The sequence below is a fragment of the Lepidochelys kempii genome, chromosome 6 (assembly GCF_965140285.1).
Source record: "Lepidochelys kempii isolate rLepKem1 chromosome 6, rLepKem1.hap1, whole genome shotgun sequence".
In the NCBI taxonomy this organism is placed as follows: Eukaryota; Metazoa; Chordata; order Testudines; family Cheloniidae; genus Lepidochelys; species Lepidochelys kempii.
The window spans coordinates 90274017-90294848 of record NC_136385.1 but is presented as its reverse complement, the minus strand read 5'-3'; the positions used below and the strand labels follow the sequence as shown (position 1 = coordinate 90294848).

The window sequence follows — 20832 nt, the reverse complement described above, 5'->3', positions numbered from 1 at the left end:
AGCAGAAAGTCTCTTCTAACAGAGGGAGTCTTTTAGTTTTCCCCAGCATAATGACACCAAACCAGTATGCAAAACCAATAGGATAAAAGCAGCAGGCACAGGTAAGAGTATCAAATCTCCCTTATCACAAACATTCTCAAAGAGATGATCTTAAACACTACAATGGCTTTTTTTAAATCCTTCCTCCCAAACATTATCAAATTGACCCCCTCCCAACTCCACCACAAACAATCCAAGGACAGTCAAACATTTTCATAAAGTTGTCACATCTTAACAGAGAAATAGTATCAGGGACACCTCCCTTCCCATTCACAATCACTTGATATCCCTGGGACAATTAAAGAGATTGATCACATGGAAAAGTCACATTAAGAAGGTATGTAATGCCTTTTTAGTTTCTTTTAATGCAATTTTGAAGCTGGAATGAAAGGGGAGCCACAAGCACCATGTGACCAGCCAGCAGTCTGAACAAAGATTTGGAAACTTCTGGAATAACCCGAATTCCCAGAATCTAGTAGCGTCCCTCTGGCAGGAGGGAAAGAAGTTGTTACAAGGATTAACAACAACAACAAAAACCGGGAAAATATATTTTCTCAGCCACCGTTATTTTATTCAAAAATGGCTGATGAGACTTTGCTCAAATAAAAAAACAATCCAAAAAGTCAATACTTTACAATATTATAAACCACTGAAAATGTCTGATTATAAGAGAAAATATTCTGCAATCTTAAATATAGGGAGTGCTATCATTATCTGCTATGTTTAGGTATTTTTGAGGAATTACGGTCTACATGGCAAACTGCCTCTTCTGCTGAACTTAAGAGTTGGACCATGAAACAGAAACCAAGTCAGGAACTGAACCCAGTTCTGAGCTGCTTACCTCTGGTTTGGATTCTAACTCATCCGATAACATTGATTCAAGTTTCCGATTCCTGCAGCTGTTCTGGGCAAGGCACAAGTTTAGAATTCAGAGTGAACAGTCCCCTCTGATTATTCTCATAGTCTCCTAGCCTTTAAGCAGTGCAGTCTTCCTGCAAGAAGCTGTGCTAGGCAGATATTCAATTTAACCTAAAACAAATAAAAGAATGGAAGTGTAAACAGCTGAGACCTATCACTCATGAATCAAAGTAAAAAAAATATATGAGTATTGTTAAGAAGTACAAAATCCCTGTCAATATGGATGGTCTCTCCAGTTTCTTGAGGTTCTGTTTTACACTCATCTTGGTGTTTATAGTACTATCACAACGGTATCAGAATGCTAACAAAACAGTCTAAAAACAAATTCAATTTTAAAAAACTAGTCTCTATGCCTCCCTTCTATTATCTAATTTAAGACTACACAGAGTAAAAAAAGCAGTACTTTCTGTTGCTTATATACAGAGAAGCATTGCCAAGCCATTCTTCAGGGGCTGTTGCAAACATCTGGGCTTATTCAGATTGTCGGTGGAATGAAATTCCATAGCCAAGGATCCATAATCAAGAAAGCTCTGCTAACCTGTTCCCAAAAAGTCATCTGTTTTCTGAATGTCAAAAAGTCCCTGATGTTCACAGATCTCTTTTGATTTAATTTCACCTCAGGTCTCATACACACTGCACCTATAAATTAACCATGCTATTTTTTCTACAAATTAGGAAGGAAGCTAGATATATTTTTGTTCCCATTTCTGGAAAGTCCTCAGATACGAGTGATAGGAATCAGCAAGAAATTATTATATCCAGTTCTCCTGCTCCATCAATATCACAGCTTCTTGCAAGTCCTAAAAAATGTAATAATCTGAAAAAACACAAGTTCTCATTCCAGGTCAGATCAGCACAAAAACTATTATAGAGCCCTCTTGTAGGACTCCCCATGGGTTGTCTGTCCAGATATAGGATGCTCTAGGCAGAAGCCATGTCTTGTACTAACTGTACAGTGACAAGCCCACTGACTGAACTTAATAAGTAAATAATCATAAAATAAAAACAGGGATTAAAGCTTCAAGGGGACTCCTGGTACTTTGTTCATGTTCTAAGATCCCCTTTGCCTTTCAAACTGCAGACTTGGCTGGGTCATTCATCGGTCAGCGGCCATCACACCCAGTGAAATAAGCTACTACCTAAGGGATGCAGGGACCAACCAAGTTGCACTGGTTACGTTACAGGAGCGAAGAAGCCCGGGTCCCTAGTGCGGCTCTGCAGCCCTTCCAAAGCGGTCTGAGATTTCAATATGACCCTTCCTGGCATCAGTGTTACACACGCCAGCACCACAGCCAGCCTCACACGGTGTCTGCGGGCGCTGCCCAGAGCAGCTGGCGGGCGAAATAAGCCAAGGCCGTGAAGACAGACAAGTGGGCCGCGACGGGCCGGGAGAGCCCGAGGCCAGGCCGGGGACCGGGCCGGACGGAACCGAGGGAGGCCCCAAGACCCACAGGCACAGTTGTGTGGGCGGGAAGGGGGGGTGTGGCACACACGCGCTCCCACCCCGCCCCCCTCGGGGCAGGCTCCCCCTCAGCGCGGTTGCCTGCCGGGTGTGTTCCCTTCTGAGCCCCGCTCCCCAGCTTCAGCCCCTCCGGGGAGGGCTCCAGCCCCCGAGAAAGGGGAGAGCCAGAACCGCCCCGCTCGAGCCCCCAGGTTCGGGGGAGCAGCAGAGCCCCGGGGACGGGACTGATCCGCGCGCACCCCAATTCGGAACCCCCACCCCCTTCTGACTCCCCCCACAATTCTTACCGGCATCTCAGAACCGCACGGATGTGACGTAAGCCCAAGCCGGAAATGCCAAGGCGTTCAGCAGCTCTATGGTCTGGGCGATTTTCCAGGCTGGCAAAGGCCTCAACTCCATGACGCGGGCGGCTCGAGCGGTTACAGGCACCGCCCGGGCCGGGACACCACATCCGGTTCCGGTTTCCAGCCGGGCAGGGGAAAAGGAGCCTCATCTGCGGATGAGGCCCTAGAGCGCCGTAGCTCTGGCGCTGCGTCAGCCTCTCTACTCCTACAGGGGGAATCGCATCGCCCCCGGAACCCGCACCAAGCATGCCAGTGTCTCTGGGGCTCTTAACCCTGCTCCCGCCGCTGCAGGCTCCCTGCCCCTCTGCTCTAGGGTGGACAATTTTCTGATTGCAGAAATCGGAACACCCAGGCCCTGCTCCCGCTCATTCCATTCCCCCCTCCCTCTGTGGCTCATTCATTTTCACCAGGCGGGGAGGGGGGAGCAGGGGATCGGGGTGCAAAAGGGGGTGAGGACTTGCTGGGGGTGCAGGCAGGGGCTCTGGGCTGGAGTATGGGAGGGGGTGTGGGCTCTGGGAGGAAGTTTGGGGGCGGGCTCTGGGAGAGGGCTCAGGGCTGGGGCAGGGGGTTTGGGCTCCAGGCAGCACTTACCTCAGGCAGCTCCTGGAAGTGGCTGGCATTGGAGCTAGAGGGGTGTGGGGGGGCTCTTCTCACTGCCATAGGTCCCGCCCCCACAGCTCCCATTGGCCGGGAAGCTGCAGAGCCGGCACTCAGTTTGGGGGCAGCATGTGGCGCCCCTGTGGCCACCTCTGCGCCTAGGACTCAGATATGCTGGCCACTTCTGGGAGCCACGCAAAGCCAGGGCAGGCAGGGAGTCTGCCTTAGCCCCGCTGCACCACCGTCCAGACTTTTAACGGCCCTGCCGGAGACCCTTTTCAACTGGGCATTCTGGTTGAAAACCGGACACCTGGCAACCCTACCTGGGGCCAGCCCGGGTTCTGCGGCCACCTTCTTAGCCTGGTTCAGGCAGCCCAGCCCAGATCCCTCCCGCTCCGCATGGCCTGGTAAATGGGCTGCCTGGACCCAGCCTGCTCTGCAGGAGCTCTGCTGCCAATCCTGGCCCAGCGCTCTTTCACCAGCCTGTCAGGCAGTGTCCCAACCAGCTCCAGTGTACAACAATCATGAGTCCCAGCCCCCCAAATCATGAACTGTTAACAAATAATACAACAGGGGTTCTTTTATTTAAATTTTTTGTAGAGCTCCCATCTTCCAGTTTTTCTCTGTAACCAGGAGGGCCAGACGCTATGGGCTTGGGTGGTTTGTTTTGTTTAAATTAAAGCTTAGATTCTCATAATCACGTGACTCCAGAAGCAGAGGCTTTAAGAAAGTCACCCAATATCACAAGACTCATGATAAACTCATGTGCTAGAAACACTGAAGGACCCAAAACCTAGTCTCTTCTCTTCTGCCACCCCACACCCAGTCTGTCTTCTATGCTTGCAATCTTCTCCCTGTTACTCAACTTGCTCCCCTTCAGGCCATCCAAAACAGTGCTGGTGCCTTTTTCATAAGTTTATACTGCTCCAAGCAGTCTGGTCAGTACCAGTGACTGCTGTCTGTCACCAGTATTATCTCATTGTTTCTTTGTACTCCCCATTCTGTTTGTATCCATGTGCTATGTCTTATACTTAGATTGCAAGATCCTTGGGGCAGAGGCTGTCTTTTTCTGTGTTTGTACAGTGCGTAGCACAAAGGCCTGGTTTATGACTCAGGCTCCTAGGCACTAAGGTAATACAAATAATGAATAGTAATACCACTAGCACCAGTGCCTGATGGGAGAACTGTCCAAGCTGGAAGTCTCCTGTATGCCTCCTTTCTACTAAAGGAAGATCTGTCCCTGTTGAGGACTCCCCTCTATTTGACAAAGAAAGCCTGCTGCTTCCCACTATCCCTCCTTTCCAGTAGGATACATTTTTGTGTTTAGCAGGTACTGATTCCTTTCCTACCCTACTTGATATGCACCACAGCCCTTAATACATTAATCCTCACCACATCGCTGGGAGGTAGGGAAGTATGATTATCTCTGTTTTATAGATGAGAAACTGCCCAAGGTGTCACAGGAAGACTGCAAAAGGGTAGAGAATTGAAACTTCGTCTCCTGAAGCCCAGGCTGGTACACTAACCACTGGACCATTTTTCCTCTCATCATACAGTACATCATCTTTTACGTTGGAATGTCATTTCACCATATATTAATACACATGAAACCACAAATTGTTGTGCTCCCATTCCTATTTTGATCGGCCTTAACCAATAGTGCTGAGCCAGTACTCGCAGTGAGCAATCTCAGAGATCTGTGGTTTCACAGCAGCTCACCAAGTTAGGGTTATTGAGCCAGTGAACTCACAAATGCACATCTTCATACAGCCCTACAAAGCTAGAGTGGATAAGCAGATAACCTTGCAAAGGCTCGTAACTTAGCTTTTGCCCAGCTACTGAATATGAAACCTCATTGAAATTTGCATATTGCCATTAGGCCAGTAATACAGAGTTTATGAAACAATGACCCTTGCAGCCTTGACACTAGCTCAGTATGCTAAAGCTGCAGAACGAACAGTCTCAAAGATTGGCCATCACATGCAGTCCTCAGCTAAAACCTCTCCAACGCATCATCAGTGATCTACAACCCATTCTGGAAAATGATCCCTCACTTTCACAGGCCTTGGGAGGCAGGCCAGTCCTCGCCCAGAGACAACCCGCCAACCTGAAGCATATTCTCACCAGCAACTACACGCCACACCATAGTAACTCTAACTCAGGAACCAATCCATGCAACAAACTTCGATGCCAACTCTGCCCACATATCTACACCAGCGACACCATCACAGGACCTAACCAGATCAGCCACACCATCACCAGTTCATTCACCTGCACGTCCACCAATGTAATATACGCCATCATGTGCCAGCAATGCCCCTCTGCTATGTACATCGGCCAAACTGGACAGTCCCTATGTAAAAGGATAAATGGACACAAATCAGATATTAGGAATGGTAATATACAAAAACCTGTAGGAGAACACTTCAACCTCCCTGGACACACAATAGCAGACTTAAAGGTAGCCATCCTGCAGCAAAAAAACTTCAGGACCAGACTTCAAAGAGAAACTGCTGAGCTTCAGTTCTTTTGCAAATTTGACACCATCAGCTCAGGATTAAACAAAGACTGTGAATGGCTAGCCAACTACAAAAGCAGTTTCTCCTCCCTTGATGTTCACACCTCAACTGCTAGAAGAGGGCCTCATCCTCCCTGATTGAACTAACCTCGTTATCCCTAGCCTGATTCTTGCTTGCATATTTATACCTGCCTCTGGAAATTTTGACTACATGCATCCAACAAAGTGGGTATTCACCCACGAAAGCTTATGCTCCAATACGTCTGTTAGTCTATAAGGTGCTACAGGACTCTTTGCCGCTTTTACAGATCCAGACTAACATGGCTACCCCTCTGATACTTAATCTCAAAGAGGCTGAGCCTTATCAGCAAGCTTCACATACTGAGTTAGTGATCTTGCAGAGACCTGTGCCTTGACATCAGACCAACATGCTAGAAGTGTGAATTCACTGGCTCAGCAAAAACAATCTATCTTGACACCAGACCAGTGAGTTATAGGAAATGAATCAGTAACCTCACAAAGGCATGTCCACTAACATCAAGCAAGTGAGCTGAATATACTGAGCTAGAGCCTCACAGAGCTTTTCACCTGTCATCATTCCACCAATCTGTAGTTGCTAAATCAGTAACCCTCTTAGAAGCCTCTGCCCCAAAATCAGCCCAGTCAATCAGTGGAGGTGAGGCAGTGACCCTCCTGGTTGATGTCAAGAACTGAGAGCTCTCAGAACGCTGTGCTTTAACATCAGACCAGCAAGTTACAGATGCTGAATCAGTAACTTTAGAGGGTCCTCTGCCTTGATATACTAGACAGCTAGAGGGATTGGGACAGTTATCTTACCAAGGAATGTGCCTCAACAGACATGGAGGAAGCTAGAGATGCTGACCCAGTGATATCACAGATATCCTAGCCTTGATATCAGCCCATCAAGCAGTAGCTTTTGAGCCAGTGACCTTACTTCCCAGAGACCTGCCCCTTTACATCAGACCAGCAAGCTGGAGGTGTTCAGTTAAATAGCCTGAGTCTTAACATCATCTTAGTAAACTAGAGTTGCTAAGTGGCTACACCACAGCCTATCCTTTGACATTATGCCAACACAGTAGTAACCAGCATCCCACTCAGTAACCTCATACACACCTTTGCCTTCACATCAGCCCAGCAGGCTAAAGGAGCTAAGCCAACAAGTTCATAAAGCTTTCTGCTTTGATACTATTACATCAAGATACTATTATACCAAGATTGACATTTTGGTCAATTAATTAGTAATCTTACAAAGACCTGTGGCTTGATATCAACTTAGCAACCTAGAGTTGTTGAGCAGATATTAAAGTAAGCGGGAGTGCATGGGAGCAGTTTCCCTTCTGGTAAAAGCAGAGAGAGAATCCACTCTTATCCTGCTCCAGAGTTGTCCACCCTCCTCCCACTTCACTGGCTAGGGAACTGAGGACTCATCTGGTAGGAGAATCTGAATTGTGAGCAGCAGGAAGAGCTGGTGCCTGGCTGAGCAGTTTATGGGGCTCCAAGTCTTTCCTGTGAATACATGGAATACCTCCAATACCCAATGAGACATTAATTATTCATATTGGAAGTTCCATATCGGACATCTTTCTTCTACAGGAAGATCTGTCCCTCTGGTGGTTCCCCCTACAATCCAGATAAAATAAGAGACTCAGCCACATCTCCTCCACAACCTACATTTCAGGATAAACAGCCGAGTACTGAGAGTTCCCTCTCCCCTCCTGGCAGGCCACTGATGATTGTGTGGATTAAGAAGATGGTTAGGAGATACATTCTGAGTTCTGTTTCTGGGATCAGTGAGCTAGTAGTACTTGATACACGCAAAACTGAGTGTGATTGGTTAATATAAATATGTAAATCATACAAAAAGCTATGTTAAAATAATGGTAAGTCTGCAAAGTCTAGCACCTAAAAGTTAGAAAATGTCAGAGGTAAGGTTCCTCATGCAGAAGACAGATTCCATTCCCCTTTATGAGTTCTATTGTAGTTCCCGTCCCTCCGAGTGTGATGACAGGTTCTTTACCCACTCACCTCCCTGCACCCTATGACTTTGTAATCCCCTTTCTCCCTCTTCTAGACTTGATGGCATTCCACCCAAGCTGGAACAAGTGAGCACTGACCCCACATCAGTTCTTAAAAGTGTGTGCATCAGGCAGGCTACCAACAGAATGGAAAAATGGCATCATAGTGTCCCTGTACAAAGGTAAAGGATCTTGCACTGAGTGTTGCAATTACAGGCTGATCTCATTGCTATCAGTCTCTGGAAAGATCTTTGCTAACATTCTGCTTGGTAGGATGCAGCCTCTTCTTAAAAGGCAACATTATCCACAGCAATCAGGTTTCACTGCTGGGCACTTGACAGTGGATGCTGTCTTTACCCTGCAGCTTCTGGCTAAGCTGCACTGAGCCAGACTTCTTTTGGCCCACTTCTTGTGACATATAGCAACATCAAAGTAGCTTTTTATTTGGCTGACAGGTCAGCACTTTGGCTCACACTGAAAAGAGTTGGCATCCCAGATGTTCAGATAAATCTGGTGCACAATTTTCACAACGCCCCGGCACTGTTCTGTCAAGCTTTTCACTGGACATTCGGACTTGCCACACCAAACGTCAGAATCAAGTTTGATCAAAGTGTTCACTGACCAAGACTATGACGATGGTGTTGCCCTGCTTGTGGTGAAGCAAGAGAATTTCAGCCCTGTCTTTCAAGGTTTCCAAGATGCTTCCCACACACTATGGGGTTGAACATCTCATGCAGAAGACTAAGGTCCACAACTTTGGAGCTGGACCATTAGAACCCCTGGTGCATGTGCAGTCAAGCACCTAACTAGGTTGCAAGCAGAGTACAAATGGTTGCAGTAAATGGGATGTCCTCCGATGAATTGGTCTTGACATTTCCTGCACAAAGTCCATGTTTTGCTTATGGGAGCAAAAATGTCTGCACTGAGACAAACTTTAGGTTCAAACAAACCTGTGTTCCACCTGTATTGCTACATGGGTCAGAAACCTGGACCCTCTTACAAGTTGACTTGGAGCAGTTAGATGCATTCTATATGCTCTGTCAGCACCAAATATTGGGTATAAAGTAGTTACATTTTGTGCAAAATGCCATAACCTCACAGATATCTGGCCTTCCTTCAATCACTTACTATATTCAAAAGCAGCGTTGCATGCTCTTCCACCATGTCTCCTGGATGAACACCATGCTCTCCTTCAATGTGCAAAGGGGTTCACACCTTAACCCTACCCGCCATTGCCTGTGGGGGCCGCCCCAGAGATTCATGGATTTGCAGGACTGAGTGAGCCAGACCTGGGAATGTCACCATCCGATGCCTGCTGTGATGCCATCAGCCCTGGTTGTTCTCGCTGGCACGCAGACCCATAGTGGACTGTGCAAATCTGATGATCTCTCTCCCTCAAGACCTGATTCTGGAGGGAGTTAGCCTGCCCCACACCCCACAGGAAGGCTTGGTGGTATCTTCCATCCTCCCTCACAGCTCAGTCCAGAGGTAAGTTCCATTTCCCTCTATGAGTGAGGTGGGAGGTTCTTTCCTCCCCCCTCCTAGGTCAGTGGTAGCATCCGCAATCCGCAGAGCTGGGTCTAGACGAAGTGCCATCCCCCTCTACGAGTTAATTGGCAGGATCCATTCCTCCCCCGCGGCCGGGTGCGGTGGTTTGCCCCGGCAGTAGCCGAGTCTCGGCCGGCCCCCGCCCCCTCCGCCTAGTCATTGATGTTGTTGTTTTTGTCGCAGGAGGCGGAGGCGAGGCCGCGGCCTGGGGCTGCAGCAGTGGGGCTCGGGCCGGCGCCAGGCATGGCGGTGTGCGGGGAGGCGGTGGGCGCCGGCTCGCTGCCCAGCGAGCTGGTGGTTCACATCTTCTCGTTCCTGGCGGGCCCGGACCGGCTGCGGGCCTCGGCCGCCTGCTCGCACTGGCGGGAGTGCCTCTTCTACCCGGCCCTGTGGCCCCGGCTGCGCCTCAGCCTCCGCGTCGCCCCCGCCGAGCGGCCGCGCCTCGACTTCCTCATGCGCAAGTGCGGCTGGTTCGTGCGGGAGCTGCGCGTCCAGTTCGCCGCCGACAACTACCCCGGCGGCGGCGGCGGCGGCGGCGCCGGCGGGGTCTGCGAGGGGGCGGCGGCCGCGGCCGAGGGGGAGACGCCGCTCTGCCCCCGCTGGCTGGACCTGCTGAGGACCTACCTGGAGTTGGTGCTGTGCGTGCTGAGCAGCGTCCGCAATAACAGGTACCGCGGGGCTCTCCGGCCCGGCCCGCTCCCGGGCGCAAGCCATCCGGGGTGGGGAGAGACCTCTTAGGCCCAGCTCCTTCCAGCCCCCTTAGACCCAGCCCCCTTCCCTGGGGGGGTCCCCCTGCGGCCCGGCCCCTTCTCCTAGCCCGCCCTCCTGACCCCCTCCCCTGTGCGAGATCCCTTCCTGCCCGGTCCTTTTCCCCAGCCCGGCCCCTCCCCTGGGGGGATAGCCTCCGGCCCTGCGCCTTTCTTGGGGGTGGGGGGGACCCCTCCGGGTGGGCCCCTTTCTCCAGCCCATCCGCCCGGCCTCCTTCCTGGGATATGTTAGTAAAAACATCTTGCTCTAAACAGAAGGAAAGGTTGGGGGTAAGAGTTTGTTTAGTAAAACTGCTTACGGAAAGTGTATTCAAGCAAATCCTGGAAGCCAATTAGATTTACCTGTGCATATTTTAAAATAAAGGGCATAATGGAGGCCACAATGAGGAATAGGTCATGGACTGTGTGTGCTGATGCTTCATGAAGATAAATTGTGAAGCATCTGCAAACTGATAGCTAATTCACACATCACGTTCCATATTCATAGGAACTGTGCTTTGATGAGATGTAAGAATTAAGCGTGTAAGAAATTGTCTCAAATAAAGCTTTATTTGGTATCTGTGAAATGTAATTTCTATCACTTCTTATAGTGCAAACTTTGGAGTATTTCATAAATAGTAAGTAAAACATATAGTAATAATTTATTAAATTAGTGTCTTTCTAGTTCTTTATCAAATAGCACTAGGGTTACAATATATAAAGTAACTTAAACATATTTTGCATTGTATCATGTCAGCTGTGGAATATAAATATAACACAAGATATAGAAGTAGATTAACTGACAATTTACACTGCCCTGTGATAGATACAAGGATAATTAGAGCTGTACAAAGAAATCAAAATCAAATGTAGGGAGGATCAGAGCTGTAAGCTTGAGTTCTGGTGCGTATCTAGACTCCATTCTTTCAAAATACTTTAAATGTGTCTTCATACTTTATTCATGCATGAACAGACCCAACAGATACATTGTGGTGAAAACACTAATGTACACGTTAACACTTTTTTAAATTTACACTGTTCCTCCCACCACCGAGCTGTGATGTAACCTTGGTATTGAAAAATATATTAACTATAATAATAGCTCGGGTTCCTGACACTCAGTAATTTCTGAAACAGTTTAGTCTCTATTAGAAGGAATCTTGTATTTAGTCAGAGAGAAACTATTAAAGACGAGTGACCTTTGACCTTGGGAGATGATGATAAAGAGGAGGATGGTTCAGTGGTTAAGGTGCTAGCTTGGAATTTGGGAGGCCTTGGTTCAATTCTGTGCTTTGCCACAGTTGTCCTGAACGATGTTGGACTCTTAGGGTATGTCTATACTACCTGCCGGATGGGTGGACAGCGATCAGTCCAGCAGGGGTTGATTATCGCATCTAGTCTAGATGTGATAAATCGACCCCTGTGTGCTCCACCGCCACGAGAGGCTCAGGTGGAGTCGACGGGGGAGCGGTAGCAGTTGACTCACCACAGTGAAGAGACTGTGGTGAGTAGGTCTAAGTACGTTGACTTCAGCTATGTTATTCATGTAGCTGAAATTGTGTAACTTAGATTGATTCCCTCCCTCAGTGTAGACCAGGCCTGAGTCTACTTGTGCCTCAGTTCTCTCTGTAAAATGGTGGTGATAGTACTTCCTTACTTTGCTATGATAATGGTAGCCATATAAACAACTAAGGCAGAAAAGCAAGGGCCCATTAAGATGCTTCAGGGTTCCCCATCAATATTAGGCAAGGATATAGCTGGAAAGGGTTCCCGGGATCAAGAAGAAATTAAAAACTTTACCTCCCCACCATTACATAATTAACATTTACAGCTTTTTTTTTTTAACTTGGGTATCTTAAGCTGATTTACTGTTTTGTGGAAGACTATCCGAAAAGTGAATACAATGATGTACAAAATTGGAACATATTAGGGCCATCATGCTTCTATGGCTTTGGGGAGAAATCTTTTTTGTTTGGGTTTTTTCGTGCTTTTTTTCTCCTGAGTTGTAGCTAGAGAATAATGAATATAATCGCTCCTTGGTTTTAGATGAGTACATACTTTTCACCTGCCAAATATCTCTTTCCGTTCCTCCACTTTACTGCAGTTAGCTCAGAGACACTTCCTATGTTATAACACTCAGCCATCTCACTGACAAAGCTTACTTTCTGAAAACCTCAGTTCTGCTCCAGCTCTGAACTGAGGACCCTAACCTTTATATTTTAGTACATGTTTTACTCTATTCTTCCACTTGTCAACAGTTTAGGGCTGTCTGTCTCAATCATCTGTGTCTGCTGCTATAACTCTTTGTTGTCAAGCTTTGTTACAATTCGTTAGTTCTTTCTTGTTGGCTGACTTGAAAATACATCTGCCAGTAAGTGAAAACTTCTGTATCAATGTTGATCTATCAGACTGTGTGAGGTGTGAGAGTTCAGCAGACTCTGTCTGAACTTGATGTTTTTTGTAAGGTCGGTATTTATAATTAGGGCTCTACCAAATTCACAGTCCATTTTGGTCAATTTCACTGTCATAGGATTTTAAAAATAATAAATTTAATGATTTCAGCTATTTAAATCTGAAATTTCACAGTGTTGTAATTGTAGGGGTCCTCACCCAAAGAGGACTTTGGGGGGCGGGGGGTGTTGCAAGGTTATTGTAGGGAGGGTGGTGGTACTGCTACCCTTCTGCACTGCTGCTGGCCGCAGCGCTGCCTTCAGAGCTGAGCAGCTCAAGAGCAGCAGCTGCTGGCCAGGGGCACAGGTCTGAAGCAGAGCCACTGCCAGCAGCAGTGCAGAAGTGAGGATGGCATGTTATGGTATTACCACCCTTACTTCTGTGCTACCACTGGTGGGGCACTGCCTTCATAGCTGGGTGCCCGGCCAACAGCCACTGCTCTCTGGTCACCCAGTTCTGAGGGCAGAACCAAAGTAAGTGTGGCAATACCGTGAACCCTCCCCCCCCCAAAAAATAACCGTGTGACACCCCCCCCCCCCCCGCAACTCTCTTTTGTGTCAGGACCCCCAATTTGAGAAACGCTGCTCTTACCTGCATAGTATAGGGTAAAATCTGTATAGTATAGGGTAAAAGCACACAAAAGACCAGATTTCACAGTCCATGACGCGTTTTTCATGGCTGTGAATTTGGTAGGGTCCTATTTATAATCCATAGTGCAGGAGTTCTTTTAAAAAGGCCAGACAGTCTTTATTTCTGCATCACTAAAAATTAGTCAACAAAATGTTAGTATTATAAACAGTGTGTGAGACTAACTTGGCAACAGTGTAAATGTGAGTGGATTTCTAGTGTGCTGTGGCCCAGTGAAAAGTTCTCTCACACACTGTAAATGATACATAGTATCATTCCTGAAATTCACTACCTCTCTGCTGCTATCTCCTATTCCCCAACAAGTGCGTTTATATTAGGAGGGAGCTTTTGCTATTCTTAATCTGCCCTACTACTTTGCCAAGGTACTTTTTACATACATCCTTTTCAAATTGGTGGATGCTTTAGACATTTCTTCAGTAAAATGTTTGCTTCTCTGTGCTACATGTTGATATAGCTAAAATCCCCCCCCCCCTTTTATTTAGCTCCTTTTAATTAAAATGAACTGTGGTGGAGAAATGCCTTGGCACTTCAAGGTCCCTTGACAAAAGAATCATTGTCTTGTTGCTAAGGCGGAATCAGGTGTCCTGTTGTGGAGAATCTCTTGTGAATCCTTTTTACATTTAACTCCAGCAGTTTAGTTCAGCTTCTGAAGTGTGCAGTGTCATGCACTATGCAAAATACAGTATACACAGACAGATCACAACATATAAAAACATGCAGTAGAAGTGGTATAGTGAATGACTAACTTAAGATTCAGGTCATAACTATGTCACAGCATTGGCAAGTTTTCTTTTGGTAACATTCATTCAACTAGAACAGATTCCATCTGAAATTTCCTGTCACAAATAAGAGCTGGTGCAGTAAAGCTTATTGTAATTCATGGTGTATGGACTTGCAAATTTTACTGTTAGCCAAATTGCACATTTTAAGCTACATGGGTCTTAAATGAATGTAAATAATTAGAGATAGAAAAACATTGTACTTATTCTGGTAGAGCCAGTTATACTACAGGTTCACTAATGCATAGATACTTCCCACCATAAATACCCCAAGCATAATACATACTCCTCCTTTATTGCATCTCCATGACCATGTTTGAATTTCATGCTAAAATGCTTGAGTTCTCAAATTGTGTGCACATGTGGGTTTGTCTATTCCTGAACTGCATAGTTCTTGAGAGCTATTTAGAACATAAATCAGAAATAATATGGTATGTAAAAGATCATCTGGACGGCTTCATAGAGTTGTCTTAAGTGATTTGGACGCTAAAAATTCAAATTGAGAACCCCAAATACCTAAGAGTAACTGTATTTGCTGAAGACCGCTAATCTCAAACAAGTTCTTGTTCTAAGTTGCTAAGGAAATGAATTCTGCTTCTCGTACTTTACTATAGAAAATCACTAGCTTTTACCCATGATCATGCCAAACCAGTCTAACGTCATTCTTTGACAGGGTTACTGGCCTAGTGGATGGGGGGAAGCTGTAGATATGATGTATCTTGATTTTTTTAGTAAGTCTTTTGACACAACACCATGTGACATTCTCATAAGCAAGGTAGGGAAATGTGATCCAAATGTAATTACTATAAGATGGGTGAGGACTGGCTGAAAAACTGTACTCAGAATGCTTATCAATGGCTCACTGTCCTGTTGGAGGCATGTATCTAGTAGACTCTCTCAGAGGTCTGTCCTGTGTCCAGCACAAGTCAATATATTAATGATTTGGATAATGGAAGAGAGAGTATGTTTATAAAATTTGAAGATAACACCAAGCTGAGAGGAGTTGCTAGCACTTTGGAGGACAGGATTAGAATTCAAAATAACCCTGACTAATTGGAGAATTTGTCTGAAATCAGCAAGATGAATTTGTTAAAGACAAGTGCAAAGTATTGCAGTTAGAAAGGAGAGAAATCAAGTGCACAGCTACAAAATGGGGAATAACTGTCTATTTGATAGTACTGCTGAAAAGCATCTGCGGATTATAGTGTCTCACAAATTGAGTGTGAGTCAACAGTGTGATGCAGTTGCAAAAAAGGCTAATATAATTCTAGAGTGTATTGATAAGAGTGTTGTATATAAAACATGGGCGATAGAGTGGAACAGTTATTTGACACTGGTAAGGCCTCAGCTTGAGTACTGTGTCCAGTTTTTGGTGCCATACTTTAAGAAAGATGTGGACAAGCAGGAGAGAGTCAAGAGGAGAGAGAGCAACAAAAAGTTTAGAAAACTTGATGCATGAGGAAAGGTTTAAAAAAAATGGAGTGTGTTTAGTCTTGAGAAAAGAAAACTGATAAAGGCCGTCAAGTATGTTAAGGGGTGTAATAAAGAGGATGTTGATCAGTTCTCTGTCTACTGAAGGTAGGGCAAGAGGTAATCAGCTTTATTTGCGGCATGGAGATTTATATTTGAAAGTTTTTCCTTAGTATGGAAGGACTGGAATAGGCTTCCAAAGGAGGCTACGGTATTCCTGTCATTGGAGATTTTTAAGATCAAGTTGGACAGACACCAGTCAAGGGTGGTCTATGTATGCTTGGTCCTGCCCATTTGGTCTGTCATCCAAGTACTAGCCAGACCCGGCACTCTTTAGCTTCTGAGATCAGACGAGATTGGGTTTATTCAGCCCAGTATGCCTTCAGGCAATAGCCACATTTCTCTGTTGGTGGGGTAGCTGAACCCAAGTCAACTGTTTGGAAAGCAGCTCTACTCATTGCTATACCACAAATATATCTAATAAGTTGCAGAGATTCTAGTTTCTGTGTGAGTCATATCAAACGCACCAAAGGGAATGAGTGAAGATTGAGAATCAGATGGTTCTTTCATGCCTCTTGGGATGTCCTTCTGGCAATGAAACCAGAGAATCTGCAGCTCTGATTTCTTACCATCGTGGGGTAAGTGTTTTTGTAAAATACAGCGCTAACTACCTCAACTTTGGTAAGTAAACTGTCATGCCTTATTGTGGTCTTATAAATCAAACTTACTCTTTGCATTACTGTACTGTTCAATATAACTTTCAAAAAACTTTAAGTGCAAAAAAATCTTTCTGATGACTATATGGTTCTTTGAGGATGTATACCAAAGAACCTGAGGCACAACAAATGTTAGTCTGTAAAACTAAAAATAGGGAAGAATTTTGATGCTCTGTTGGGTACTGGATGATGATGTACACTTTTTCCACTAGCTAAATTATCCATTCACTGTACAAAACAAAGCTGAAGATGTAAACTAATCTGATGTTAAAGCAGATGATTATGTGAAAATTTGGAAAAAATTCTACGTAGAACTTAGCTAATTCTCACAGACTGGAAGGATTTAATGAATTGCTATTACTAACAGTTGCTAACGAATTACATAAAATATACTGACAGTCTTGCTGCTGGAAATCACTTACATTCCAGAGGGCCATTTTATAAATCTTGTGTTTGATATTACAGGCATACAGATCCAGAGTTATTGCAAATTTGTTATGAATGACAGTCTGTTAATACAAAACTTGTACTGTATTTAGAAAAAAAAGTTTCTTCATTCTTTATTACTGAGTACATGGGCATTAAGAAGGATCTTGGTGTTTGATAACTGTTCTTCTCCTGCTGCTTATTTTTGACCAGAAGTCAAAATCCTGTTTTGTAACAATATCTATCACAACAAATTGTGAGGGTCACAAGGATTGACTTCTGTTGGGGGAATGAGCAACAGGAACAGATAATCTCTTAAAACAAAAGATACTAAGTAAGTAGTAGGTATGGGGAAACTTCCCATGAGTCATCAGAATATCTATGCTTTTATTAAGATGGTTGTTTTTCAGGAAGATTCTTGGAGTGGGGTGAAGGAAGAAATATTTGTTTTTTTACTCTGCTATGTTGAAATCCACAAATGTAGTCTTACCCTGTCAGAGCCGTTCTGGGAAAAAGTAGGAAGGGGTTGATTTCTGTCTGTTTGTTTCTCTCCTCAGTGACCTGCCTGATCTGTATCAGTGTGCAGAGCAAGAATCTAGATTTTTAGTAAAACTCCAATATGTCAGCAAAATCTGTTTTAAAGAATTTCAGGAATTAAATTAAATGAGGCTCCTGGATTATTAAACAGGCCAAATATTCAGCATATTGAGGAAGTCAGAATAGCCGCATCTTTACTGAGACTCTTCAGCAACTCTCCCACCACTGATCTGGTACAGGCAGCTTCATTTAGCACGCAATGGTGGAATTGCTACCATAGACCATGAATGAGCAACTTTACCATTCTCTAATCCTGCTGTGCGTAAACAAGGCCTATGTGAAATTTGGTTGAAAAATGTGTAATAGGGCACAGCAAGCAAATCTAGTCTAGTGCAATTACTAAATTAGTAGAGGATGCATTGGCATGTTAGGACAAAGTTAAAAGTAGCTGGAGAAATATCAGATCATTTAAAAGTAGAATCTCATGGTTGAGAAATCATAAATGGTAAATTCTTTGGGACAAGGACTGCCTCTGTATGTGTTTGTAGTACATAGAACTGCACCACTCTGATCCTAACTGGGCCCTCTGGTTGCTGCTTTAATAAAATGATTCAGTAGTAATTGTTCTTTTCCTTTCTCAATCAATCATAATAGTAAAACTGAAGCAGGAATCAGAAAAAACAAGTGGTACAGCATAGGATCACTATTGTTGTTTTCATTATTTTCATTAATGATCTATAGGGGATATGAATTCAGCCATGATCAAACTTACAGGTGGTGATAATCATGTGACTAGCAAATGCAAAAGAGAACAGAACTAAGTTGCACTATAGCTGTCATTATTTACTTAAATAGTAAACTCTTTGAGGCAGAGACTTTATAGTTGTGTGTACACTGTCTAGCACAAAGTGTTACAGCAATTTACTACTGCTAATGTAATCTTGAAACAAAACAGCTATAAGTAGTGAGATGATGCTGACTGTTAAACAGGCCCTGTGTGCCATGTAGTTTTGTGGCTGCATAATTAATCACTTGTACAGCACTGTTTTCCAGATTGAAGCTTTTAAAAAGGTAGTTTCTAGCCCTTGTGTGTTGTAATGTAATGTCTTCCTGAATCTGCAGATGCTCTGAAAGATGTGAACTGCCTCATTCATCTCAATGACTTGTTCTGAAATCTAAAGATGACAGTTTCATTTTCAGCATTACATATGATGCTGCCAGTCATTTTAGCAGAAACATCCAGCCATCCTACTTCCCTCATCATACTAAACTGACTCTCCGCTTCCTAGGGGCAAAAAGCCCCAACTTTCCCCCCTTCTCTGCTGCTAAAATCTTGAGCTTTCCCCTCACCCAACAATTTTATTTGAGGTAGTTAGGCATCTTCAACATAAAAATCTGAGGCATACTGAAAATGTGAATAGTTAGCATAAAATTATATTTAAATAGAATATCAAATAACTTGGGTTACTCTACTGATCATACTCATTTTTATATTTTAATTAAAACTTCCAAAGCTGTATGTACAGGAACGTTGTTGAAGTATTTAGGTGTAGCTTGCTGTGAAGTATTTGAGGACTTGCTAGTAAGTCCCTCATTCACTAGGAGAGGAAATAGACAGCAGATACAACTAGGAGACAGCTGTTAGAAAAATCAGAGTAGGAAGTGATGACAGATCGCAAACTAAACAAGAGATTTCTAGTAGTGCTAGTTCACAGCGATTATAAAGGGTGATAGATTGGACCTAAAAATTAGGGAAGTGAGACATCCTCTCTACATATCCTTGGTTCCACTGCAAGTGAAATATCTTATGAAGATTTAGTCATCTTCTAGTAAAGGGCAGTGAAGAGTCCAGGGAAGGTTCCCTGGCACTGCAGCATGGGCTTGAGTGTTGCTAATATTCACATAGTAAACTTGGGAACAGATTTTTGGATGTAGCACCTTTAAAGTTTTAAGTCCTGGAGACGTGGTGACTTTTTTTTTTTAAGCATGCATAAGGGAGTTCATGCAAAAGCTGCTCCTCATCACATTTCTTGTGGTGCCAGTAGCAGTATTAAATGATTGAAAAAGAATCTAAGAATGTGCTTTGGTCTAGGCTTGTTCATGGCCATATTATTTACAACTTTCTGCAGTCAGCCCTTTCTTCCTCGCGGCACACACTGGAGCAATGCAACTATTCTAATTTTTTATACATATATCAGAATATATGTGGGAGATGATTCACCAGCACAGTACAAAAGCCTCATGGTTCTTCATGTATACACTGGCACTGATCGTGCTGCCTCTAGGAATTGTTGTGATGAAGTAGCAACGTTACCTATAAAACAGCAGGAATAGGAGTTAAGTTTGTACATTCTTGTCTGTAAACTATAGATTAAATTATAGTGACAAAAATAAACAGCTGGTTTGAACTCTTGCAATCCTCCAGATTTTCACTAGGATTCATGGAATGTTACACTACCAAAAATAACATGTTTTAGAGTCCTAGGAATAAATTATACCTATAGAATATGTAAATATTTAAAGGAATCCTGTTAATTTTTGAAAAATGACATACTTGTTAAAAGTATGTCAGGTGACACACCTGCATTGGAGCCTCCTGTACCTTCTTTTGTGGTTTTACCATCATGTTTTTTAATGTCTTTCCCTCACTGGTTGTTGCAGGGCAGGGGGCACATAAGTGGGAGAAATTGTCTGTATAGGGGAAAGTGATACTGACCAATGTGCTCACCCATGTATATCATGAATGAATCTATATATTTATGTATATTTTTATTAGGGCTGTTTATATATATTTAAATATCACAATTAATTGCAAGATTAAAAAAAAGTCGTGATTATTTGCAGTTTTAATCACACTTTTAAATAGAATACCAATTTGAATTTATTATAAATATTTTTGGATGTTTTTCTATATTTTGAAATGCATTGATTTCAGTTACACAGAATACGAAGTGTACAGTGCTTTATATTTTTATTACAAATATTTACACTGTAAAAAGATAAAACAGTATTTTTCAGTTCACCTCAGACAAGTACTATACTGCAGTCTCTTTATTGTGAAAGTGCAACTTACAAATGTAGAATTATATTTTACATAACTGCTCTCAGAAACAAAACAATGTAAAACTTTAGAGCCTACAAGTCCACTTAGTCTTACTTCTTGTTCAGCCAATCGCTAAGACAAACAAGTTTATATTACAGATAATTCTGCCTGCTTCTTATTTACAGTGTCATCTGAAAGTGAGAACAGGTGGGTTCTGCTTGATAATGATCCAAAGTAGTTTGGACTGAAGGACCTTCATTTTCATCATCTGAGTCAGATGCCACCAAGAGAAGCTTGATTTTCTTTTTGGTGTTTCGGATTCTATAGTTTCCACGTCGGCGTGTTGCTCTTTTAAGACTTTTGACATCATGTTCTACACCTCATCGCTATCAGATTTTGGAAGGCGCTTCAGATTCTTCAGCCTTGGGTTTAGTTCTGTAGCTATTTTGAGAAATCTCATATTGGTACCTTCTTTGCATTTTGTCAAATCTTCAGTGAAAGTGTTCTTAAATCTAACAATATATGTTGGGTCGTCATCTGAAACTGCTATAACA

At 43.9% G+C, this 20832-nt stretch overlaps 2 protein-coding genes across 9 annotated transcripts in view; one reads left to right on the top strand and one right to left on the bottom strand.

The window, feature by feature from the left end:
* Positions 1-10197, bottom strand: part of ZNF410 (zinc finger protein 410) — a 29869-nt gene extending 19672 nt beyond the window's left edge. Inside the window, exons 1-3 of one of the 7 annotated variants that reach the window (XM_073349134.1) lie at positions 9043-10197; positions 5632-5713; positions 881-1068 (exon numbers count right to left, since the gene is read on the bottom strand). In XM_073349134.1, the coding sequence (XP_073205235.1) occupies positions 881-913 (33 nt within the window). In that variant the 5' untranslated portion in view covers positions 914-1068; positions 5632-5713; positions 9043-10197. Of the gene's footprint in view, positions 1-880; positions 1069-1495; positions 2061-2096; positions 2624-2706; positions 3326-5631; positions 5714-9042 lie in introns of those variants that run through there. The other 6 variants (XM_073349135.1, XM_073349138.2, XM_073349139.2 and 3 more) reach the window with 6 other exon arrangements.
* Positions 9595-20832, top strand: part of FBXO33 (F-box protein 33) — a 35569-nt gene continuing 24331 nt past the window's right edge. The window contains exon 1 of one of the 2 annotated variants that reach the window (XM_073349131.2): positions 9595-10130. In XM_073349131.2, coding sequence (XP_073205232.1) covers positions 9625-10130 — 506 coding nt within the window. In that variant the 5' untranslated portion in view covers positions 9595-9624. The remainder of the gene's footprint in view (positions 10131-20832) is intronic. The other variant, XM_073349132.2, reaches the window with a different exon arrangement.